This window comes from Peromyscus maniculatus, chromosome 5, assembly GCF_049852395.1.
Source record: "Peromyscus maniculatus bairdii isolate BWxNUB_F1_BW_parent chromosome 5, HU_Pman_BW_mat_3.1, whole genome shotgun sequence".
NCBI lineage: Eukaryota > Metazoa > Chordata > Mammalia > Rodentia > Cricetidae > Peromyscus > Peromyscus maniculatus.
Genome location: NC_134856.1, coordinates 21,545,959 through 21,571,330, shown reverse-complemented (window position 1 = coordinate 21,571,330; position 25,372 = coordinate 21,545,959). Strand labels below are relative to the sequence as shown.

The window sequence follows — 25,372 nt, the reverse complement described above, 5'->3', positions numbered from 1 at the left end:
CCCAAAGCACAACCCGAGTCTCAGCCCCGAGACGGGGGAGGGACTAGTAGGGTTAGGGACAGCTGTGGCCTCCAGTCACAACCCTGCCTGTGTCACAGGCTCCTCCACGGGTTTCCCCATAAAGGGGCTGGATGGGGAGGCCCTGCCTCTGCTGTGAGAGTTGAGGTCTGAGCCAACCTAGGCATGTACTTCTGCAAACAGGATGACTACCCCGGCACAGCTGGACACTGTCATGTCCAGAGGCAATTGTGGGGTGAGATGGGTGATTGGATCTCACCCTGCCTAGGAAACTTGGCTGTAACAGCTCCAGGGAGGCTTTGAGCCCTCTATTTGTGTATGGATGCATTTCCCATGTGCACACCGCCACCCTCCTAGACACTTGGGACACTGAGCTGTGGGGAGCCCCGACCAGTGTTCTGCGGGTGGAGAAAGGAAGAACTGGAAGAGAAGGCAGCTGCAGGAAAGTTGAGATTGGGATGGTCTGTGGGCAGAACATAGGGACTGGGAACATGGCCACCACAGCTGTAAATCACAGGCTCCTGACTGTATCATTTATTCCCTGCCTCCCCCAAAGTAACGTGGACAGCACAGGGAAAGACAGGCACAGGAGCAAAGAGCACCCCTCGTCCACGGCAACAGCTGGGAAGAACTGCAGCTCAGCTCAGGAGCCTGGGCTTCTGGGGCAGGGCCGAGCTGTCAGAGGACTTCCTGAAGCTCAGGTACCCTCACCCTGGCATATGGAACTCCAGGTAAGCTGACGGCCCCCATAGGCCTGGAGGGTTTGTGGGGTCGCAGGCTGGAGCAGCCTACAGGTCCCTCCAGCCCTGATCCCCTTTAGCAAGGCTCCCCAACCCCTTTGTCAGGTAAGGCAGAGGCCTGGCCTTCCTGCGCTTGAAGGCCTCCAGGTCCCGGTGGGTGCTCATAATCAGCCGACTGTAGAAGAAACGGAAACAGAGTACTAGCTGGGGCCTCCCCACTGCATGGGCCTGTCTCAGCCACACCTGCCAAGTGGCTTCTCACAGGTGCACAAATGGCAGGTGCAGGCACATCCTGTTCTTTGAATGTAAAAGCCTGAGACGTATAGGTCAGAGGTATTAGGATTCTCCCACGCAAATGTGGGGAAAGGCAGCCAGGGCTGGGGCCACCAGACCCCTGTGCCCCACACCTAGAGTCCTGCCTCAGTTTCCACTCTGTTCCCTATCCTCTCTGGTGACTTGAGTTGCCCTTACTTGAGACTGGAGAGCTCCATCACAAGGCCGCGCACTGTGTCTGTGGCATCCTGCATCCTGCAGGCCTCCTGGGCCCAGGTCTCTGTAGGGGGTCTATCAGGAGAGAGAGAAAGGAGCGGCCTGAGTGCTCAGGACGCCAGCCATTCCCTGGGGTTGAGGACTTACAGTGTCCTGCCCATCTTCAGCTGCCCTCCCCTGCACCGAGAACATCCCACACCTGCCACACCTGCCGCCGTGCTTGGGCTGCCGCCGTGGCCTTCCCTGACCTCCTCCACTAATGAGCACCACCTGCCCTGGCCTGGACCCTGGCCCTCTCTGTTGTCTGCTCAAATCACACTGAATTCCAGTGCCTCTGAGGACTCTGGAATATTCTTTCCCAGTTTATCTTGATGATCAGATTTTAACTCCTCAAACGACCCCTAAACACTTATTTAACTCTAATTTGCTTTCCATGACCCCCAGCACTCAAGCTACTCTGGACGAGGACATGCCGCACCATTTCCTAAAGGGATGTGCAGCCTCTATGCATGAGCAGAGTAAGGGCCCTGTCAGCTCAGGCTGACAGCTGTCTCTCTCTGAACTTCCTATACTCAGGAGCTCCAGATCTGCCACACAGGCTCCAGGCACTAATGGTGGCAGCCTGTCAGGCCCTCGGCTTTCCTAGTTTCGTGGACTCTAGGACCCACACTGGGGTGGCACGGACTGTGGGCTCTTTTTCACTAACAGTGGGTAACATGGCTAACCTGCTTCTGGCACACTGTCACAGGGAGGGATGCTGACAGTGGCAGGGGAAGGGTACGTGTCACAGCAGCTGGAGGAGGGACAGGGACAAAGGAGGTCAGGTGGCATTCTAGCCCTCCCTCACCATTCCCTGACGGGAACAGAAACTTGGCGGTAAATCATTGATAAGTCTCTGCAGAGACACAGGCAGGCTCAAGTGGAAGGCCTGCAAGGGCCAGACAAGGTAGTGAGGAGAGGGGGGCAGTCCCTGGGGTCCCTGCCCAGAGCCAGAGTTTTCGGGCAGGTGCAGACTGTTTCTGCGCACAGTTCCCAGCCCCGACTAGATGCTCGTTTATGGAGCTCAGGACCTCCCAGGCTCCTCTTAGGACACCCATGCACAAAGGGGCTGGAACAGTCTAAGGTGCTGGAGGGACTGCCCCAGGGGACCCAGCTCCTAAGGACAGGCATTTTGGACGTGGACCATGGGCACCTGAGTTCCCAGGACATACGGTGCATGGCAGTTTGAAAGACAGGCCCAGCTCCCATTCTGGATTGAAGACTTTCCAGCCTACCTAGACTGAGCTCTGGTCACTGCCTTCGGGGATCCTCCGATGGCATCTGGGCTAGGGGCAGGCCAGCCAAGGCCTGGCACACTCCCTGCAGGAAAACCCTGGAAAGAGTAGGGAGGTGTGTGAATCACCGTGTCCGGCAGAAGGAAGCAGCACAGGACCTATGTTCACTTGAGCTGAGCTCCTACAGAGGAAGCATGATGCCAAGCCGGCTCCAGACAGCGCTCTGCCCTCCTCGCAGCTCTGTGCGTCGTGACACACTGAGTTTCACCCCAGTCACTCAGGTGTCCCAAAGGATCTTAAAGATCCCGGAGCAAAGCCTGGCGTAGAGGTGCACATCTTTAATCCCTGCGCTCAGGAGGCAGAGACAGGATTATTTTTGTGAGTTCAAGGCCAGCCTGGTCTACAAAGTGAGTTCCAGGACTAAATAGTGAGCCCTGTCTTGAAAAACCAGAAACCATGGCCAGGCTTGGTGGTACATACTTGTAATCCTAGAAATTTGGGGGCTGGAGCAGGACTGGTGCTTGTGAGTTTGGGACCAGCTCCTGGGTTTCAGGCTACCCTATGTGAGTGTGGTCATTGTGAAACTGATATCCTGCCCCCTTTAAAAAGAAGAAAAAAGACCCTGAAGCTGGGGCACATGGAACTTGGGGGGCGGGGAGGGGGCAGGGGTTTGAGGTCAACGTGGCCTGCAGAAAAAGTCTAGGGACCCAGCGGCAGCAGCAGAAAGGAGGTGGTGTCAGGCGTGTCCTGTAAGGGAAAGAGTTTGCAAACAGGTTGGCATGGGAATTCATGAGGGACAGTGCTGGACTGGTGGTACAGACCTGGGAGGGCCATTCAGCCCAGCCAGGGCAACCTTGCAAGCTCCATCTAAAATGAAATGAAATATGACGTTTGTATTTGTTCATCCTACTACACTGCTGAGCTGTGTGGAAGAGAATCCCCCCTAAAAGGGACCACACTCCCAGCATGCCTGTGGGGTGTTACCTTTGAGAAAAGGGGCTATGGCACTTTAAGTCCTGGAAGCCTCAGCCAAATATGACCAGCCAATGCCCAATGCCCCAAACCTTGGATCTGTTTTCCCCAAGTACTAGGGATGAGCCCAGGGCCCACACACACCATTCAGCCATGCCAGCTGTGGTAGCTTCAGACCAACACTGGAGCTGTGAGGAAAAAACACCACATTCCTAGCAGGAGAGCACTGTACAAGGCTGAGCCTGTCACTGCAGGGTGAGCTGCAGGTGTGAGGTGACTGGCTGTGAGGTCAGCAGGAGACCCATTCCTGATCCTAGGTGTCCCTGTGTTGGGAGGTAGAGCCTGCCTTACAGCCTGGCTGGGCTGCTGCTGGCCTTCCAGTGGGAACATGCTCAGTGGCTGGGTCACCCCAGTTTGCTGAGGAATACCCAGTGTCAGAGATAATCACTCCCAGGCTGGCGCTTCCTGATGTCTGACAAGCTGAATGCCAGGTACCTTTGGTCTTGATAGGTTTTCTTTACAGGGGTGGGATGGAACCCCAGCTTCTCATAGTGCTAAGACAAGCCATGTTGGCCTACGCCACAGGCCTGGTGTCCTGAGAAGTATAGCCCAGCAAGTTCCCCAACAAGGATGGAAGAGAAGGCTTTCCCCATCTCTTTGGTGCTAGGATGGAACCCATGGCCTAGAAGCATGGCTGCCTGTTTCTTGGATTGAGCACTAGGTAAAATTCTTCGCTTGCATTGAGGGGTTGTGTCTTAAGAAAAGCCTCTCAAAAGTGGCAAAATGGACTAGCTAAGTGTCTCAAAGAGAGGTTGTTGGTTAGTGTAAGTCTTGGCTCTTTGGGAGGACACTCGCATAGCCTGCTGGAGACCACCAAGCTCCGTTCCGAGGCAGAGCGGCTTTAGACTGACTCCAGCAGAGGTAGGTGTATCACAGGCTCCTCCTCTCCAGCAGGTGCCTGGCCTCCTCCAGCCTCTGTACCACACCCTGTGTAGGAGAGAGCTGCCTAGTCTCGGTGTGGCAGTGCAGCCCTTTGTCAGATCAAGTGCAGCAACAGACAGCTGCTTTTTCCCAGGTGAGGCTGACAGGTGACCTTGAATGGCTGACTCAGAGGCACGGAAGGCCACATCTGGGCAGCTGTGGGTGGACAAGACCCTTAGGAACTATAATACAAAGCACAATTACTCACGTGTCTGCAGGAATATCATGTCAACATTCCCAGCAAGTCTCGAGAGAGCGAGGCTCTCCCCAGTTCAGGGGTGAGTCCCCTTCCTCCCTCCATCTGCGTACGGGCACCAGCTTCTTCAGGGTGACTAGCAGTGGTTCTGCACACCCCTTGCCACTAATAGATGCTGGGCATGGGTGGCACAGCTTAGAGCTCTAGTTAGAGCAGGGAGGGAGGCCCCAGACGGACTAAGTTCCTGTCTCTCCCTATCCTAGGGCTCCTTAGCAGTCACAAGCCAGGCCCACATGGATAGCCAGCAGGTCTGCCTTTTAGGAAAACCAGGTTCCACTGTGCCCAAAGTTGCTGTGAGTCCTCCACCCCCAGATGTCTACGCTACAGAAAGGAAGTGTCAGGCACCTCAGCCCCAGCTTGCCTTCGAATCTCACCGACCGGGGGTTATGTGTATGTGTTGAGCACAGGAAGGCTCTTACCTGCTCAGGTAGGACCTCCACGTTGGGGGCATCCAGGGCATCTTGTATCTGGCTGTCGGGCAGAAAGTCTAGTTCCATTGCTGAGGACTCCGGCCATGTAGCCTGATCTCTAGAACTGGGAACTGACTGCTGCTGTCCTGCCAGAATTATGGGAATTCCTGGGCTGCTAGGACAGGCCTTGGTCCTCTGGGGAAGATCACTAGCTGCATGGCTATGTTCTAGCTGAGAGGAGGTATGAGGGGACAGACTGAGGCCTTCAAAGTCTTGATGGCAGTTCAGGCTGCTCAATCCCACTACCCTTTGGTTCATGGGCTGTGCCTGTGAAGGCAGCATTCCTGTCCCTCCTGGTAACTGTCCATCAGAGCCAGGGTCCTTGGTCTTGACAGCTGGACTCATTTCCTGTTCTATCCAAACTGGATCTCCAGCATCCACCATGGGCTCTTGTTCCCCAGGAACTGCAGCCTCAGGTGGGCTTGCCGGGATGTCACCAGGGGATCCTTCTTCCAGCCTGGTCTCCTCAGCAAGAGGTGTATAGCCCAGCAGAGTCCCACTGCAGCCTCCACCAGGGCTCTGCCCATCCAAAGAGCATGGCAGCCCGGCCTCCCCTGGAACCCTCTGTTGCAGCCCAGAGGGATCTAAGCTCACGTCTGCGATGACACTGTCTGTAGGAGAGGCCTCTGCTGGGCTGCTGCCGTGTGGCACTGTGCCCGTGCTACTGAGCATGTGTGTGGTGACAGGCACAGCGGGGTCTGGGGCAGAAACTGATGCTGAAATGTAGAGCATGCCTTCTCCTTCCTGGGGTTCCCCACACTGCTGAGCCCCTGCTCCTCCTCCTTGGGCACCTCCTTCCTGTGGGGCTCTGCTGTCTGCCTCTCCCCCTTCAGCATCACCATCTGACAGGTGCCTTTCCTGGCTACTGCTGTCTTGAACCCTGGCCCTCTGCATCTCAAAGTCATTGTTCTCGAGGCTTCCAGTATCTGATGAGATGGTCCTCTCCTTTGAGCAGGTACCATCTACCCATGTCTGGTCTTCTGGTCTCCTGGCGTCGTGGAAAGGGAACCTCAGGGACTCCTTCTGTGGCTGACTGCCTGCCTGGAGGGCACCCAGCTCTGGCCATGTTTCCTGTGGAAATGGGAAGATTCAGTCCTGGCCTTAGATAATCAAGCACTCTGAAGGCTTTTCTAGTTGGTACAAGCCCTGTCCTCAGGATCAGATGGTTGCACCCACCATGAGGTACCACAGTGGGGTCCAGCAACTGCTCTAGGCAGAGCTTTGTGCTGAGGCAGGAGGACAGGAAGCACATATATCCCTCCTTTCATGGGGCCTTCCCTGCCAGCAATAAGCACTCGGGAGCTCATAGCATAAAAATCCAGGCGGCCTCGAGAAACCCTGTCTCAAAAAGCCAAATAAATAAAATCCAGGCTGGAGGTTGTGGGGTGGCTCGGTAATGGATTGCTTGCCTAGTTACACAGGCTCTGAGTTCTAGCCCCACCCCCAGAGTCAACGAAGGATTTAAAGACTCTGCTTCCAGCTGACCCAATGGCACTTCACACACATCAGCTTATTACACTGTGTATGTGTGCACACATCATGACCTAGATGTGAGTCTGGGGAAGACCCACCTTCCAGCTGTGGTGGTGTACATCTGTAATACAGCACTTGGGAGGTAGAGGCATGAGAATCAGGAGTTTAAGGCTAATCGTGGCTACATGCCACCTGTCTAACAACCTCTCCCTCCAGAAAGTGCCACCATGATGAGAAAGCGAAGGAGCTGTGGCAGCAGGGACCTTCCACTCAAGCGGCTCTTGTTCCACATACACTGGTTTTCAAACTGGGTCTCCCTGTGCAGCCTCACTGGCTTGGAGCTTGCTACATAGACAAGGTGGTGTGAACTCAAAACACATGCTTCTGCCTCCCAAGTGAGAATATCTTTTTTTTTTTTTTTTTTTCAAGACAGGGTTTCTCTGTGTAGCCCTGACTGTCCTGGAACTCACTTTGTAGACCAGGCTGGCCTTGAACTCACAGAGATCTGCCTGCCTCTGCTGGCATTTAAGGTGTGCACCACCACTGCCTGGCTAAATTGTTTTTAATACTACTGTTGTGTATATGATTGTTTGATGTGTGGGAATGATATGTATATGTGTGATTCATTTATGTGTGAATGGGATGTATACATATGGTGTATATGAGGTAATGCTGTATATGATATGTATATATAAGTGTGTAGGGTGTATGTGTCTGATATGGGGGGATGTAGGAGAAAATGCAGGCATGACCTGGTTTCCGGCTGACTTGGCACACTGCACTTCTAAATAAGGAGCATGGCAGGCCATGCTCCTGAAGTCAGAACACTGAATTCTGAAGTAGTCCACGGACGAGTCTGCACTCTCCATGTCTCCTGTAATGTGCTTCCGAATAGAGACCCTGGTGGTGTGAACTGACCAATCAGTGATGATGTGCTAACCAATCACAGTTGACAGGCTTCCACTGTGTAAGTGGTTGCTCACGCAGATTGGTGAATGGTGCACGCCTTTAATCCCAGCACTCAGGAGGCAGAAGCAGGTGGATCTATGAGTTCGAGGCCAGCCTGGTCTACAGAGTGAGTTCTAGGACAGCCACTGCTATATAGAGAAAACCCTGTCTTTTCGATCCCAACCCCCCAAGATTAGTTCTCATGAAGCCCAACCTGATCTGAAAGGCTGGTACATAGCTCAGGACAGCCTTGAACTCCTGATCTGAAAAGCTGGTATGGAGCTCAGGATAGTCTTGAACTCCCGATCTGAAAAGCTGGTATGGAGCTCAGGATAGTCTTGAACTCCCGATCCTCCCATTTCCACCTACCTCCTAGGAGCTGGGTTTCAGGCAAGCACCATCACAGTTTACGCAGTGTTGGGGATGGATGACCCAGGGCTTTGTGCATGGCAGCAAGTGCTGTACCAAACATCCCGAGCCCCAGTACTCTGTTTAAGTTAGTGTGCTGAGACAGAAGCCAGGGTCCTATCCTGGCTGCTCAAGTGCTGTCCTTCTGAGCCATTCCCCAGCCCTCACATTCACCGCTAGGTTACTCGGGTGCTCCCAGTTAGGGACTACCGCAAACCTGCTGCTGCCAAGGCCACCATGCACTCCCCTCCAGGGGCATGTGTCATCAGCGACATGTCAACCCCAAGACTCAGGATGGCAGGGCAATCCTAAGACTCCTGAGGGCTGGAGGGATGGCCGAGCAGTCATGGGTGGATAGTATTCTTGCAGAGGACCTGGGTTTGATTCCCAGCACCCATTTTTGGGGGCTCACAACTGCCTGCAACTCCAACTCTGGATCCTCTGGAAGACTGGCTAGTGCTTCTAACTGCTGAGCCATCGCTCCAGCTCCCACATTTTTTAAAAATTTATTTATTTATTTGGTTTTTCTGAGACAAGGTTTCTCTATATAACAGTCCTGGCTGTCATGGAACTCACTCTGTAGACCAGACTGGCCTCAAACTTACAGAGATCCCCCTGCCTCTACCTCCTGAGTGCTAGGATTAAAGGTGTGCACCACCACTGCTTGGCTCCCCCGCATTTTTAAATGCTCTTGACATGCACAGCAGCCCCCAAGAAGCAGAGGAGGCTCTCAGGAAAAATATACTACCTTTCTGAATTTGACGGTTTCCATGCAGGCTGAAGCCATGGTACAGAGTGGTCTCAGATGCGCTGCTTAGCATGCAGTACATACTGGGAACCTGGAGTGTGCTGTGATGGGTGGGGGGGCACAGAGGCAGAGCACCAGGCGGTGTGGTGTCAAGGAAGGCCAAGGTTAACCAGCAGGAGCAGCCAACTAAGGGAAGGGAGGCTCTTACCTGGCTTCCTGTGCAGCTCTCTGGAACCTCTTCCCACGCCTTGACTTTTCTTGTTATTGTCTTCTTTGGTTTGGCAAACTGGGGGACAAACCTCCCGCCTGAGTTCTGTAAAGGGACACAGTAAAAAGCAGCAGCATGGAAGAGTGGGGTCTTAGGAAGAGCAGCCCCCACACATCCTTTTGTTTGTTTTCCAGGACTCAGGACTGAACTTCCCTGCATACTAGGAAGCACTCTACCACTCGGTTACAGACCAGTCTTACTATTTCCTCCCTCCCCCTTCCCCCATCCCCCCCTCCTTGCTTCCTTCCCTCCCAAGCTCTCTCTATGTAGCCCTGGCTGTCCTGGAACTCACTCTGTAGACCAGGCAGCCTGCCTCTGTTTCCCAAGTGCTGGAACTAAAGGTCTGCCTCCATGCTAAGTTCTCCTTTATTTTAAGTTCCACCCCCTCACCCCCGACTTGGAATTTTGGTTTTGGGATGAGATTTCATATAACTTAGGCTGGCCTTGATCTTGCTATATATTGAGGTTGACCTTGAACTCACCTCTGGAGTGCTAGTTACAGGCATGTCCCATCATACCTGGTTTATGCAGTCTTGGGGATAAAACCCAGTTCTTCATGTACACTAGGGCAAGCATTCTACCAACTGAGCTACATCCCCAACTATTCCTCCTCTATCCCCACCTCCTTACCTTGTTTCTTGAGACAAGGTAAGAAACAAGGTCTTACTCTGTAGCCCAAGCTAGTCTAGAATTTACTATGTAGTACAGGCTGGCCTTGGACTCAGATTCACCTGCCTCTGTGTCCCAAGTTCTGATTAAAGGTGTGCACCACCGTGCCTTGCTTTGATTCCCTTTCCTGGAGTCTCGCACAGCAGCTGTCTTCTGTCCTTGCATGTCCCTGCATTCCTGTACACAGTGAGAGCTGCTGGCCATTACAGGATAGAGACCAGGAGGCTCACCTGGGAAGGAGGCAGGGGGACCAGCTCTTCTGGTGACCCTGGGAGGTCAGAGGCAGCTCTTGTGTCTTCCACAGGGCAGCTGGGGGGAGAAACAAAATAGAAGGACTGGAAGTCCTTCCAGATGTCACTTACAAAAACAAACAAACAAACAAACAAACAAACAAACAAAAAAGCCAGGCGGTGGTAGCACACGCCTTTAGCCCCAGCACTCAGGAGGCAGAGCCAGGTGGATCTCTGTGAGTTCGAGGCCAGCCTGGGCTACATAGTGAGTTCCAGGAAAGGCACAAAGCTACACAGAGAAACCCTGTCTCGAAAAACCAAAAAAAAAAAAAAAAAAAAACAGACGTCACTTACATACCAAGACAAAGGGAGGTCAGGGGTGCAGTTCCAGCAGGGGAGCCTATGGGTCTATCCCCAACACATGCTCTCTCTCGCTCTCGCGCTCGCTCTCGCTCTCGCTCTCGCTCTCTCTCTCTCTCTCTCTCTCTCTCTCTCTCTCTCACACACACACACACACACACACACAACATACTCCTACACATTTTCTCAAAGGACAACGGGAGATGAGAACTTAAATGAAAAGTAATTCTGAATCTTCCAGGAAGGACCTGGAAATTCCTTTCCAGGGTTTAAAGGATACACCAATTCCATTTCCCCGACACAGGGCTGAGGATGGAACCCAGGGCCTGGCACCTGCTAGGCCAGTTCTTTATCACTAGGCTCCCAGATTCAAACCATCATCTGTTTTGAAAGGGGGAAACTTACAAAGAAGCATCATCAACATACAAAGTGCGGTACTGCTGAGCAATAAAATCAGAATCTGGGAAGATAGCTCAGTGGGAGAACCCTTGCCACACAAGCAGGCTTATTAAAAAGCTAGAGGAGTGGTACAAGAACCGTAATCCCGCACCCCTAGGAGAAGGCAGGAGAACCCCCGAAAGCTTGTGAGCAGCTGGCCTGTCCATAACAGAGCAACAGACACCCTGTCCCCAACAAGTGGGAAGTCAGCACTGACCACAGGCTGTCCCTGACCTGACATCCACACAGGATGTGCTGCAAGTCGGCCCCCATTCACACACAGCAAAAAAGGTGGCGCACACCTTTAAACCCAGCGCCCAGAAGGCAGAGACAGGCGGATCTCTGTGAGTTCAAAGCCAGTCTAGTCTACAGAGTGAGTTCCAGGCCAGCTAGGGCTCTCAGTGAGACCACGTCTCAAAATATTTTTAAAAATATCTTTTAGGTGCTAGGGGTAGCTCAGCAGAACAGACATGAAGAGGGCTGGGTTCCATCCCAGGCCTACAGAGTAAATTACAAGTCTTACACTAAGGTCATTTGTGTGGCTTCTGGAGCACCAGCTAGATTTTTCTCCACATTTTTTTTCCTGTGTCTTTTTCTGTATATGTGCCATTTCTTTTTTTTTTTTTTTAAGAGTTTTATTTATTTTATGTATGAGTGTTCTATCTGCATATACAACATTATGCCAGAAGAGGGTATCAGATCCCACTATAGATGGTTGTGACTCAAGACCTCTGGAAGAGCAGTCTTAACCACTGAGCCATCTCTCCAGCCTCATAGGTGCTATTTCTTGTGAACATTTAAAAAAATAGCTCAAGCTGGGCAGTGGTGGTACATGCCTTTAATCCCAGCACTCGGGAGGCAGAGCCAGGTGGATCTCTGTGAGTTCAAGGCCAGCCTGGGCTACCAAGTGAGTTCTAGGAAAGGTGCAAAGCTACACAGAGAAACCCTGTCTCAAACAAACAAACAAACAAACAAACAAACAAACAAAGCTCAAGATGGGTAGAATCCCTACCCCACCCCACCCCGGTCTGTCCGGGAGGCCTCACAGCCATGCATCCCTACTGGCCTTGAAGTGAGCAGAGAATTAAATCTCTGGTTTTCTGAGAGGAAGGATTGGGTGATGTGTGGCTCACACAACAAGTCTGCAGAGTTAGCAAGACTGCTGTGACCTGAAACCAGACAGACAGACATACAGAACAACTGTATTCAGTAACCGTGGTCACCTAGCCCACAATGTCTTCCCCAAAGGCTTTGCTCCCAGTTATTTTGTGTCTCCTGATTCCACTGTCCTCCTTCCTTCCTTTTGGAGAGTCTCACTATGTAACCCAGCTGGCCTCAAACTAACAGAAATCCACCTGCCCCTGCTTCCCATGTGCTGGGATTAAAGGCGTGTGTCACCATGATTGGCCTGTTTTTCTTTTCTCTCTCTCTCTCTCTCTCTCTCTCTCTCTCTCTCTCTCTCTCTCTCTCTTTTTTGGTTTTTCGAGACAGGGTTTCTCTGTGTTATTTTGGTGCCTGTCCTGGATCTCGCTCTGTAGACCAGGCTGGCTTCGAACTCACAGAGATCCACCTGGTTCTGCCTCCCGAGTGCTGGGATTAAAGGCGTGTGCCACCACTGCCCAGCTGTTTCTCTTATACATGTGTGTACATGTACATGCACCCAGAGGACAACCTCAGGTGTCGTCCTCAGGGCACTTTGAGATAGTCACTCACTGGCCTGGAAATCACCCATTAGGCTCCAGTGACTGGACAGTGAGCCCCAGGGATCTGCCTGTCCTACCTCCGCAACCTAGGATCACAGGAGCACACCACGATACTGAGGCTTTTTTACGTGGATTCCAGAGATGGAGTCAGGTCTTTGTGCTTGTGAGGAAGGGGTTTTTCCACATGAGCTGTCTTCCTAGCATCAACCTGTCGTGTGGCTGAGATTGAGACTGGATCAGTGTTAACTGTGACCTTCCTGGGCCAGGGAGGGCTGCAGTAGCGGCGGGTCACCCTGGTCCACTCCCTGAGTTTGCTGTGAATTACTGAAGCCAGAAGCCTGCTGTAAAGTTCTGAGCCACCTACCTGGAAGCTGTGGGTCCTGGTTCCTCCCCACCTGGCTCTCCAGATGCTGCAGGTTCTGAGCTGTCTTCTGACTCTCCGGAGTCATGTGACTGCATCAGCATGGAGCTCTGGGGGCTTCCAGGGGCGTCTTTCAGCCGTGGGTTCTTAGAAGGCTTTGAGAGATGGAGGCCGTCCCCTGGTTAGAGGGAAGTGAGGGGTAGGGCTGCGGATCAGACATGGCACCATTGTCAGCTTGGGAGGGCTGCAGCTAGACTATAGGTGAGTGGGTTAGTGTTGAGTGTTGAGGGTAGGAAGGCCAGTTCTGGAGCTAACCTGATGATGGGGATGGGAGAGAGCCCCATTCAAGATCCGAGAACCCATTCCCTCATGTGACTGTACAATTAGATTTTTTTTCTTTTTGGTGAGACAGGATCTGGCCATGAACTGCCAAGATGTAGGAATGATAGGTGGCTTGCCTTTTGGAAGTTATTCAAGGGCTTTGTGTGTCCATGTGCAAGTGTACCTGTTGTGCATGTGTGTGGAGGCCAGGGTGAACATACAGTGTGACTGCCCAGGAGTCACTCAAGCTTACTGTTTGAGACAGGAACTCTCACTGGGACCTGAGCTCACAAGTAGGCCAGGCTGGCCAAGGGATGCCCCGTCTTCCCAGTGCTGGATTACAGGTGGGCCACCTCTACACCTGAGCAGTCACCTCAGCTTTAGTCTGTAATTGGCCATGACTAGCTAGAATCCTTTATTTCTATTACTTTTAAACTTTATTCTGTATATATGTCTGTGTACCATGTCCATGTCAGAACCTGCAGGGGCCAGAGAGGGCATCAGCTCCTCTGGGACTGAAATTACAGACATTTATGAGCCGCCCCACGTGGAGATGGGAAACAAACCCACCTCCTCTGGAAGAGCAGAACATCCTTTAGCTCCTGTGATTAGATCTTGAAGCAGCTTGGCTCCACACCACATGGGACAAGTGGAACCAGGCCCTCTCTCCCCTGGGAGAAGTGTGGCAGGTCTGGTTCTAGTGGTAGAACCATGTCTGAGGTCCCCATGAGCCTCCCCTTCTTACCCATGGCTTTCTTTTTCAAATGACAATGGCAGTGCTTCTGCTGGCTTCTAGGAGCACCGTTATCTCCTGTAACTGAGTGACATTCGACAGAGCTTGTCCTTCTCTGTCTTTTGACTAGAGGAATGTACAGGACAGCACTGGCGTTCAAATCTAAAGCGATAACTAAGTAAGCACACATGAAGCCAGGTGTGGCGGTACAGGTCTTTAGTTCCAGCACCCATGAGGCTAAGGTAGAAGGATTGAGAGTTTGAGGTCAGCCTGGACACATGAGACCCTGTTTCAAAAAAAAAAAAGCTTCCAGAACATACCCTCATCAGGCATAGACAGTGAAACCTGAAGTACACAGGAGGCCCTAGACACCTGCAGGATATATCCTGGAAAAAGTGGGGCCACAGGCAGAGGAGGCCTCTTGGTCCCTTGTGTCTTGGCATGCCCGTCTGTCACTCAGGGTAAAAGAGGCTGTCCTTTACTTGCCCTTGGTAGCCTAAAACTACTTAAGATTTTCTTTCTTCCTTTTAAGGAAAGATCCTCTTGCCTTACCCTTACAAAGTAGGTATGATTACAGGCATATGCCACCACACCCAGCATTACACATGTGTGTATGTGTAGATATAAAGAAGTCCTCTTGGCCAGTACTGGAGAATGAACCCAGCACATCCAGACTAGGTATATCCCCTGGCCCCGTGCTGGGGGTTGAAGGCAGGCCCTCACACGGGCTAGGTAGGCAAGTGGCCTACCTCAGAGCTACATCTCTAACCCAGTTTTAAATTCTGAAATAGGGTCTTGCAAAGTTGTCTTTGCACTCTCTGTAGCCAGACTTAATTCTGTTCTTTTGCCTTTGCCTTCCAACTGAGACACTGCATGCCTGTGTCGCCAGGCCTGGCTTGAAGGACGGATGCCTACTTACATAAAAGCCAATCATGGCTGGCCTCTCAGACCCAGCCACACTCTAAGCCTGCTTTCAGTGACCACAGCAAGTGCACATTCTAGTGAGTTATATGTGCACATTCCTCCGACCTGGTGAACTATGAGGAGACTTCAAGGCTAATCTTCCTCATTTCCTCAGACTAGGTCTGGTGGTGTACCCCAGCCTGGCCTTGAACTGGTCCTCTCTGCTTCAGTTTCCCCAATTTGGAGTAACAGGGAGACCATCACACCTGACCCCTGGTGCCATTTTCCAGGCAAGAAAGCTGTGGCCAAGCAACCAAGAACGAGATCTGATCCAACTCCAGAGCCTGCACATTCAAGAGTCTGTTGTGGAATATTACTTTAACTGTGAGAGGTGTGTTACATTTATTTATGCTACATTTGTTGATTATATAAAGGTGTGCTGTTGTTTCACCTTGCCTGCCTAAGGCACCTGACTGGACTAATAAAAATCTGAACGGTCAATATCTAGGCATTAGAGGGATAGGCGGGGCTGGCGAGCAGAGAGAATAAGTAGAAAGAGAAATCTAGTCTGGAGGAATGAGAAAGAAGAGAGAACAGGGATCAAGAGAGGGAGATGCCTGGGGCCAGAAGCCAGGCAGCTGCCAGCCAGACGTGAGGAAACAGGAAAGTAGGACATACAGAATGAAAGGTAAAAAGGCCCGAGGCAAAACATAGATAAACAGATTAAAACAAGAGCTAAGATAAGGCCCAATATTCACAACTAATAAGTTTCCTGTCATGATTTGGGAGCTGGTTGGTGGCCCACAAGAAAGCCTGCTACAAGAGTCCTTTGTACATTTATAGAGCGCCTACTGCATACTGGGCTCCTTCCCAGACAAGTAGAACAAAACAGAAAAACTGAACCTGAACACCATCTTTCTGGAATTCAGTCAGACCCTTGCCAGGCTCAGCTCAGGTATTCATTTTTTTTTTAAATTAAAAAGTCTAGAGATGTGGGACAATGACTCGGCCAGCAAAGCGCTTGCCGTACAAGCATGAGAACCCCAGTTCAGATCCACCACATGCACGAAGAGCCAGGAATGGTGGCATCGTCTGTGTCCCAGCTCTGGAGGGCGGGAGAAAGGCAAATCCCTGGAGCTTGTTGGCCCAGTTGGTGAGTTCCAGAGTGGAGAGTGAGTGAGGAAGACACCTGACACCAACCTCTGGCCTCTACATACATAGGCACACGCAAATGCACACACTGTTCCTACACGCACACATGAACACATGCATACAGCAGGGCGAGGATGGAACTGAGGACCTTAGGTATGTCAGGCAAGCATTCCACACTAAGCCATGCCCCAGCCCTCCAGTCCTTCCTTCCTTCTGCCCTGTTGTGTGCGTTTGCCCAGCAGTGTCCTAAGACCCTGCAGGGGGCGGTACTATGGGGTGTGCTTCGTCCTCCCTCGCTCACATTGCGGTCCAGACCCTCCCCTCACAGGTGCCTGCTCCAGCTAGCACCGTGGAGCTAGCAATTCCTGAGGTTGTTTCTTATGTTCCCACCTCTCTGCCACAAAAGGCAAAAACAAATAGTTTTGTTTGGTTGGTTACCTGAGTTTGGTCCCAAACAGCAGCTTGGCTGACTCAGTGGACATTTGTATCAAAATAAAAGACTTTCATTTGTAACAGTATGAAAGTACTTGCTATGGTCAGTCCCCACAGGACTAATTCAAATCAAATAAGGCAGAACCTGTGTTCCACACCCAAACCTAGAGATGCTGGAAGTGAAGGAGCCTCCTTCCTTCTCTACCACATCTGTGGACACACAGAAAGGCCCGTGGGGCTGTGCGGCCTGAGGCCATGCGAGGTGACCCCCATGGTGAGCCAACTATCCTGTTTTTTCCTCAAAGGTCAGAGCGATCCTGTGCCTCCAAGTGGTCTGTGCACTCTGCACAAAACAGGAATGAGCTGTTGGTCATTTCCTTTGAGGGAAAAATGTACGTACACCATTTTAAATTCATCCCTCCTTGCCAGGTGTGGTGACACACACCTTTAATCCCAGCACTCTGCGGGCCAGAGGCAGCCAAGGCTAGCCTAGTCTACCTACCAAGTACCAGCAAACTACACAGTAAGACCTTGTCTCAGAAATAAAAGTTCATCCTCCCCAAGGAAAGAAAATGCTACTGCATTTCAGACACCTTAGTAACAGGACACCTGCAATACCTCATGGAATTCTGGGTGTTTTAAAGCCACTGTGGCCACACATGCCTATAATCCTAGCATTGGGAATCTGAGGCAGGAATACAAATTCTCATCTAGACTGGACTACATAAAAATAAAAAATGCAGACAAACCAAGTGAGGTGGTTTGAATAAAAATGACCCCCATAGTCCCATAGGGAGTGGCACTCTTAGGAGGTGTGGCCTTGTTAGGTAAGTGTATCACTGGGAGCAGGCTTTGAGGTTTCAGAAGCTCAAGCCAGACCTAGTGGCTCACTCTCTTCCTGCAGCCTGTGGATCCAGATGTAGAACTCTCAGCTACCTCTCCAGCACCATGTCTGCCTGCATGCCACCATGCTTCCCACCAACAGTATCAGACTAAACCTCTGTAACCTAGCTATGATGAAATGTTTTCCTTATAAGAGTTGCTGTGGTCATGATGTCTCTTCACAGCAGTAGAAACCCTAAGTGTCATTATTCCTAGCCACTTCTGAAGTCATGTGACTGCACATGCACTGCCAGCAGTCAAACAAAATGCTTAGTCACTCCAGGCCCTGTGCACAGCGTGGTCACATAATCTGTGTGGGCAGCTATGTAAGCCCATATAGCATGCGTGGTGACCTAGAAAACCAGGCTCTATAATTAATGAATATCATAAATACAGTTATTGAATGAATACTGCAAATGTAATCAATGAATACCACAAATGTAATTAATATCATGAGTGTAATTAATGAATATCATGAGTGTAATTAATACCTTGAATGTAATTCATGCCACTGAATTGTGAACTTAAAAATGGTTACAATTGAAAAAAAATCAAAAAATAAGTATTTACTACAGAGGTAAAAAAAGCTGGCTCTACTGCTCCCCGCTCTCTCCCTCTCGCTAGAGGTAGAGCACACCCTCCCCCACACCTTCCTTTCATATGCCCATCCACCTCCACCCTTTCCTTCCCCAGTCAACTTTTCTAGTAGGTTCTGTTGTACCTCATGTTTTCTCATGCCCAGTAAATAACGCCAACAAGTAAATATCACTAAGACACCCACCAACCCATCAAAAGCATTGGGTGGGGCTAGAGCACTTTTGCTCCTTTCCAGAGGGCCTGAGTTGGGTTCCTAGCACCCAGGAGATTCATTACCTTCTTTGGCATGTGCATGATTTAACGTTTTGGGTTTTTTTTAATTGGCCATTTTTAATTTTCCTTTTTTGGGGGAGGGTGGGCAACAGTGACAGGGTCTCATATAACTAAGCTGTAGCCTGTGTAGCCTAGGGTGACCCTGAACTTCCCATCCTCCTGCCTCCACCTCCTTAATGCTGGGACTATGGCTTATGTGGTCATGTGGAGAGAACACAGAGCTTCACATGTTAGGCCACCATTCTACCAACCGAGCTGAGTTTATTATTATTTCCTTTTTGTTGTTTTTGTTTTTTTCTCCAAGAAAAGGTTTCTCTGTGTAGCCCTGGCTATCCCGGAACTTGCTCTATATACCAGGCTGGCCTCAAACTCAAGAGATCTGCCTGCCTCTTCCTCCCATGTGCGGGGATTAAAGGTGAGTGCCACCGCCCGGCTATTATTTTCAAATGAAGAAAAAGGTTGTTTCTTATTTGTTACTGGCCCTTACTTACACATACCAGACAAGTACTCCAGCACTCAGCTACACTCCTGGGTTCTCAAGTGGAGAAAGTTTACATTGTCTATCAACAAGCAGAGCCCATTGTGACACTGAGAACTCAAAACAGAATTGATTAAGTCGACATGTAGTATGTGGTGGTTGTCTTCAGTAAGAACACAGGCCTAGGGAGCCAACGGTCTTGAGACATGAGGATTGAGTTTAGGGCCCAGTACCCATGTAAAAGCCAAGCTAACTGCACATCTGTCTATAACCGCGGTCCTCAGAGGTGGAGTGGGGGATGAAAACAGCCTTACTGAATTGATGAGGAAGCTCCTGATGCTGACATCTGGCCTCGACATACACACACCTACACATATCCACTAAGACATGCACGTATCAGAGAGAGAGAGAAACCCAGTATTTGAGTGTGCAGACAGTTTTCTGTAGCTATAGGTTCCTTATCTACAGGCTTACACCATGGGTGGAGAAAAACTACACCTATATTAACCATGTAAAGATATTTCCTGGCCACCTTCTTAAACAACACAATATGGTGATCTACATTCTGCTCAGTCTTCTCAGTCATCTAGGGTTTGAGCCCCTGGTAGATGCTATGCAAACACTCCAGTGTTCTGTATAAGGTACGTGGGCATTGTGGACTCCGGTAGGAGTGGAGTCCTGAAGGAACCCAGCTATACAGGAAGACTATGAAAGTAGTAGTATAATGAGGTTGATTTCCTGTTCTTAAGAGTTTGAACACTGTTATTTGATTCTGTTAGATATTAACGCTAGAAGCTGGGGAAGAAAGTATTTGAGAATTATCAGTAAGCCTCTAATTATTTCAAAATGAAAAGTTTGGTTTTTTCTTTTCTTCTTTTTTAAAGTTATTTGAAACAGGTTTCTCTGTGTAACAGCCCTGGCTGGTCTTGAACTCACAGAGATCCTCCTGCCTCTGCCTCCTGAGTGCTGGGATTAAAGGTGTGGGCGACCACCTGGCTCACATTTGTTTTTTTCAACTGTGATCGAGGCTGGCCTCAGACTGCTTCAGACTCCCGAGTGCTGGCATTACAGGATGAGCCACCCTAACTGGCATAACAACTTCCGAAGTCTGAAAGGACAGGGCTCCTGACCATGCTGCTGCTGAGCCATGCCCCCAGCACCCCACACACGTCTGTCAGAAGCAGTGCTGCACTGCTGTTCCCACGGCAACTCTGGGCCCGGGACACCCGTGTGACAAGGGCTGTCCTGGGAACTCTAAATCTGGAGTAGCAGCCCTGGCTGTCACCTGCTAAAGAACAGCAGCTTCCCTCATCTTCCCCCAGCATGAAAATAAAAATGTCAACAATCACTGCTGACTCTTCTAAGGAGTTGGCCAGATGCCCCAGCCAAGCAAGAGCCAAGACTCTTTTTTTTTTTTTTTTTTTTTTTTTCGAGACAGGGTTTCTCTGCGTAGCTTTGTGCCTTTCCTGGAGCTCACTTGGCAGCCCAGGCTGGCCTTGAACTCACAGAGATCCGCCTGGCTCTGCCTCCCAAGTGCTGGGATTAAAGGCGTGCGCCACCGCCGCCCGGCGAGCCAAGACTCTAAAGGGGGAATGCCTGACTAGCATGTCCCAGGCCTGGGTTTATACTCAGAACAGCAAAAAGAAAAATACTGTTGTTTTGTTTTTTCAAGATAGGGTTTCTCTGTGTAGCTTTTGGAGGCCCTGAAGACCAAGGCTGGCCTTGATCTCACAGAGACCTACCTACCTCTGCCTCCGGAGTGCTGGGATTAAAGGTTTGTGACACCACTGATTAGGTGACAGAACTGTTTTGAGGATTAGGAGGTATGGCCTTGTTGGAGGTTTCAAAAGCCCACACTAGGCCCGGGTCTCAGTCTTTCTCTCCACTCCTCATTCCTGCCCCTCCCTTGGGCCTGCTGCATGGGGAAGATGTAAGCTCTCAGCTAGAGCCCCCAATTAATGCTTTATAAATGCTTTGGTCATGGTGTCTCCTCACAGGAACGGAACAGTAACTACGACAGGTTCTGTCCATTTGTTTCAGAGACAGGGTCTCTCACTCACCTGGAGCTTGCCAAAGGCTATGCTGGCTGGACGACAAACTCCAGGGGACGACCCTCTGCTCCTCCACTCCAATACTGGATTACAAATGTCGCCACACCTGGCTTTTCCAGGGGTCGTGGGAGCTGAACTCATCTTTCCATGGTTACAAGGCAAGTACTTTCACCTGAGCTATCCCTCAATGCCTGAAAGTGGATTTAATTTATTTATTGGCTTAAAATATACACTCGGGAGGCAGAGCCAGGCAGATCTCTGTGAGTTCAAGGCCAGTCCGTTCTACAGAGCGAGATCTAGGACAGGCACCAAAACTACACAGAGAAACCCTGTCTTGAAAAAAAAATTTAATATTTTAATAATAGAAAAAGTTATTATTTTCTATTCTGTCATATTTAACATTTATCATGACAAATTTATTTACTTTTTTAAAAAAAGTATGCAACCAACTATTAACTAAAATGGAATTCACTAGCAAGGGTAATAACCTCTCAAAATCTCCGTGTCCGAGCCTCAACGGCTTCAAGGTCCCACTGGAACTTGGCTAAGTCAGTGTGGGGAATGGTGGCCTCTCACAGGAGGGAAGGGAGACAGATCCTGGGCTCCTTAAAACTGAGACTCCAGGGAGAGGAACCAGGAGAGAGGTGTGGAGGAGCTGGGACTTAGTGGGGGAGGACCTAGCAATGGGAAAACCGCAAGGCTAGGCAGTATTTTCCAGTGCAACCAAGAATGGTAGACTTAAAGCTTTTAGTTTGAAGGGGAAAAAATGCATCTTTCTCTCATAACCGTGTGCAGTGTTTCCAAACAATACCAGGTGTGCAAAACAAAAAAACAAAAAACTTCACCCACAAATATACACAAATGATAAATAGTTTAGCACAGCAGGAGCCGGAAGGGTCCCCTTCCTCTCATGAAGGCACACAGATGGTGGCCTCCAGCAGTGGGAGCCACACTGTCAGCAGGTGGGTCCCTTGGCAGCGGTGGGGTTTGTTATTATTATTTAGATAGGGTAAGGTCAACAGGTCATGAGATGGCCACACTGTGTAACAGTTGCCATTGAGTAGGGAAGGACAGTTGGCAGCCAAGGACACACCCAGGGTCAGTCAGAAGACCACGGGCGCCTTTATCCGGCTTCTACACCGGGGTAAATCATAGCGGCAGAGCCTTTGTCCACAGCGTGCGGCCCTGGGTGCATCCCCAGCACGGCAATAGGTAAATCTTACATAACTGGGAACTGAGGCACAGACTAATTTATCCACAGTTAGGTGAACAGAGCTCAGCAACCAGACTTTTAACAATCTAGATTAAAAGTTACACACCAGCTGGTCTGGCACAAGCCCTGTGCGGGAATCACCGCTGAGGTGGTTATACTTTCGTCCTGACACCTCAAGTGGGAAAGACCTCTTGGTCCCTAGCCGTAGAACCAGGCAGAGGGGAAATACTAGAACACTTCCACCTTTTACTCTAAATCTTCCGTAATTTCTACTATTCTTACTAGCCTGTGCTAAAATGTCACTGTCTTTTGAGGAGCTTAAGGCTGTCATTGGTGAAAAGCAACAATTAAGTGCAAGAGCTGGGTGTGGTAGCTAAGGAAGGAGAGGCACCTGAGCCCCGAGGAGTTCAGGGCCAGACTCAGCCAGGCAGTGTGGGAAGGAGTGCAGGTGTGCAGGTGTACTGGTGTGCAGGTGTACAGGAGTACAGGTGTGCAGGTGTACAGGAGTACAGGTGTGCAGGTGTACAGGTGTACAGGTGTACTGGTGTGCAGGTGTACAGGAGTACAGGTGTGCAGGTGTACGGGTGTACAGGTGTGCAGGTGTACAGGTGTACAGGCCAGGACACAAGCCATGTGTCCTCCTTCAAGAGCCTTCCACCTTGGTGTGTGTATGGATTCACCTGCATGTGTATGCCAATGCTCTTACCTGAGTGTGAGCATGTGGAGGTCAGAGGTCAGTATTAGGTGTCTTCCTTTATCTATATCTTCTAAAATGTTTAAATTTCACTTGTTGGGTATTTTGCCTGCATCACATTGTCCTCAGAGGCCAGTAGTGGGTGTGGAACTGGAGTTCCATACAATTGGTTGTGAGCTTCCATGTGGGTTCTGGGATTGGAACTTGGATTCCCTGGAAAAGCAGCCAGTGATCTTAACTCCTGAGCCATCTCTCCAGCCCTAGAACTTATTTTTCCAGATAAGATCCCTCACTGAACCCAGAGTTCCCTGGTGTGTCTAGACTAGCTGTTTCCGCTCCTCTCTAGTGCTGGGGTTACAGACATGCACGATCACACCCAGCTTGTACGTGAGTGTTAGGACTCCACTCAGGTCCTCTTGCACACAGAAGCTCTTTAGTCACTGAGCCATTTCCTCAGTTCCCTCCTTGTTTTATGAGGGTCTCTCACTGACTGGTTGGCCAGCAAGTCACTGGGATTACAAGCATGGGCCACCATGCCTGGCCTTTTAAAAATGAGTCTGGAGGTCGGGCCCAGGTCCTCATGCTTGTTTGGCAAGCGTCTTACTAAGCCACCTTTGCAGCCCCACCGTGAGATCCCGTCTGTAGCAGGAATCTTAAAAGTTCTTATTAATAAAATCAAACCTGAGGCGAGTTATCGGGGGTCCATGCTGGTAGATCAGAGAGACAGAACAAACCACAGCTATCTCACCTTGCCGGATCCTCAGCTGGTCCTGTTTCCTCAGACTGGAAGCTTCTGTGTCCTCATCCCGAATGAATCTCACCTGAACTGCTGCTTAAAAGCCTGAATGCTTAACCAGACCAAAATGCCTCTAGTTTCTGGTCCTCACGCCTTATATATCTTTCTACTTTCTACCACCACTCCCTGGGATTAAAGGCTGGCTTTCTGGGATTAAAGGCGTGTCACCATGCTTGGCTGTTTCCAATGTGGCCTTGAACTCACAGAGATCCAGAGAGATTTCTATCTCTGGAATGCTAGGATTAAAGGTGTGAGTGCCACCATTTTCTAGCCTTTGTATCTAGTGGCTGTCTGTTCTCTGACCCCAGATAAATTTATTAAGGTACACAATATTTTGGAGAACACAATACCACCACACCCGTCTCTTCATAAAACATCAAAACACCTGTGCTTGGTCCATGGGCCTATCACCTCAGCACTTGGAAAGCTGAGGCAGGAAGGTGACAAGTTCAAAGCCAGCCTGGGCTACATGATGTATTACTATGATGAAAACATGACCAAAATCAAAGTCGAGGAAGAAAGGGTTTACTTCACTTACACGTTTACATCATTGTCCATCATCAAAGGGAGTCAGGCAGGCACGTGGAGGCAGGGACCGAAGCACTATGGGGGAGTGCTGCCTACTGGCCTGCTTATACCACTCAGGACTCCTTGCCCCCCGGCAGCATGCCCCAGTGAGCTGGGCCCACCCACATACATCGTTAATCAAGAAAACGTACTACAGACTTACCTACAAGCACATCTTTTGGAAGCCTTTTCTCAATTGAGAGTCCCTTTCCCCAAATGACTCTAGCTTGTGTTGAACTGACAGAAAATGGTCAGCACACATGGCAAGAATCCCCTCCCCATCTCAAAAACACATCGAAAACAAAAATAAAAAGGTCAACTTGGGACGGAGATGGAGTTTTATGGTAGAGTATTTCTCATGCAGGAGACCCCTGTGTTCTATGCCCAGTGCCTCAAATAAGTAAGTGAATATTAAAGAGTCAATTCGAAGCCAGACAGTGGTGGCGCTCTGGACAGTGGAGGCAGAGGTGGAGGCAGAGGCAGGCGGATCTCTGTGAATCTGAGGCCAGCCCGGTCCACAGAGTGAGTTCCAGGACAGCCAGGGCTACACAAAGAAACCCTGTGTTGAAAAAGCAAAACAAATAATAATAAACAAAAAGCCAGTTTTAATAAACCAAATACCTGAGTTCCGCTGCTGCTTCTTCTTATTCATTTTATCTTCCCCTGAGAAATCTGAAAACAACAAACCAACCGTCCGGCTGTTGCCGGCACCGTCCGACCCCTGTGTACCCAGTGGTTTCCCTCCTTGTGCTGGGCCCATCGGGCAGCCTGATGGGGGAGTGAGCTAGACACCAGCGGGACATCACAGCCATCGTGGATCGCGGCCTGGCAGGAATTCCCACCCTTCCCCTGGGTGAGGGAACTCTCTCTTGTCCTCCTCAGGATCGCTACTCCAGTCTCTGGGTTGGAGACCACTAGGCTTCGCCCCACCCTGAGCACCCGAAGCTTACGTATCTGAGATGTGGGGTATTTGGAAGCTTTGGAGAGGCCACTGGAGACGCACCAGAGTCACGGAGGCTTCAGCAGGGCCCCCGGGGCAGGAGCCGCTTCCGGCCAATGTCCTGGGGCTCTGGGACCCAGGCAAGCCAGAAGCAACCTGGGCCAGAGCAGGGAGGGAAGTCGCTCTGTCCTCAGTAGGGACGAGGTCGGCTCGGACCCGAAGGGGAATAAATCGCCTAAATTACCTGCGTGATGGGTTGAGAAAATGACCACATCAGCAGCCACGGGACCGCGTGGCCGACAGTGCTGGGGGACGCGAAGCCCCGAGTCTGGCACCGTGGCGCTCACGGCGCCCCAATGACCGACAGCACCACCGCTGCACCCCCACAAAGCCAGACAGAACAAGGCGCTACAGCGGCGAGGAGCCACAGCCCTCGGGCCGCCACGCCGCCGCGCCTCACACCTGCAGCCCTCCACTTCTTTCCCGCCCGCCAGGCCCCGCCCCGCGCACGCGCAGCACCCGCGCCACGCCTTA

The 25,372-nt window shown here is 50.7% G+C and overlaps 1 protein-coding gene across 2 annotated transcripts; it reads right to left on the bottom strand.

The window, feature by feature from the left end:
* Positions 1-537: 537 nt before the first annotated feature.
* Brme1 (break repair meiotic recombinase recruitment factor 1) lies at positions 538-25,344 on the bottom strand. Of its 2 annotated transcripts, XM_015986600.3 has the most exons (9): positions 25,083-25,344; positions 24,520-24,570; positions 12,810-12,984; positions 9,945-10,023; positions 8,986-9,090; positions 5,150-6,271; positions 2,522-2,619; positions 1,230-1,322; positions 538-933 (listed from the first exon to the last, which is right to left on the bottom strand). In XM_015986600.3, exons 2-9 carry the CDS (start codon positions 24,548-24,550, stop codon positions 807-809), a joined length of 1,830 nt encoding a protein of 609 aa, XP_015842086.2. In that variant the 5' UTR covers positions 24,551-24,570; positions 25,083-25,344; the 3' UTR covers positions 538-806. The 2 variants fall into 2 exon arrangements, with proteins under 2 accessions (XP_015842086.2, XP_076427974.1); XM_076571859.1 differs by lacking the exon at positions 25,083-25,344 and having other exon boundaries at positions 24,520-24,754.
* Between the last annotated feature and the right edge of the window lie 28 nt (positions 25,345-25,372).

Excerpts from the sequence above, each read along its gene's own strand:
- Brme1 (XM_076571859.1), bottom strand. The coding sequence starts at position 24,658 with ATGGGCCCAGCACAAGGAGGGAAACCACTGGGTACACAGGGGTCGGAC. Across the intron at positions 2,620-5,149 it reads TGGAGGTCCTACCTGAGCAG|GGTTTTCCTGCAGGGAGTGT; the intron begins GTAAGAGCCTTC and ends TACTCTTTCCAG. Across the intron at positions 1,323-2,521 it reads GTGACCAGAGCTCAGTCTAG|ACCCCCTACAGAGACCTGGG; the intron begins GTAGGCTGGAAA and ends CTCTCCTGATAG.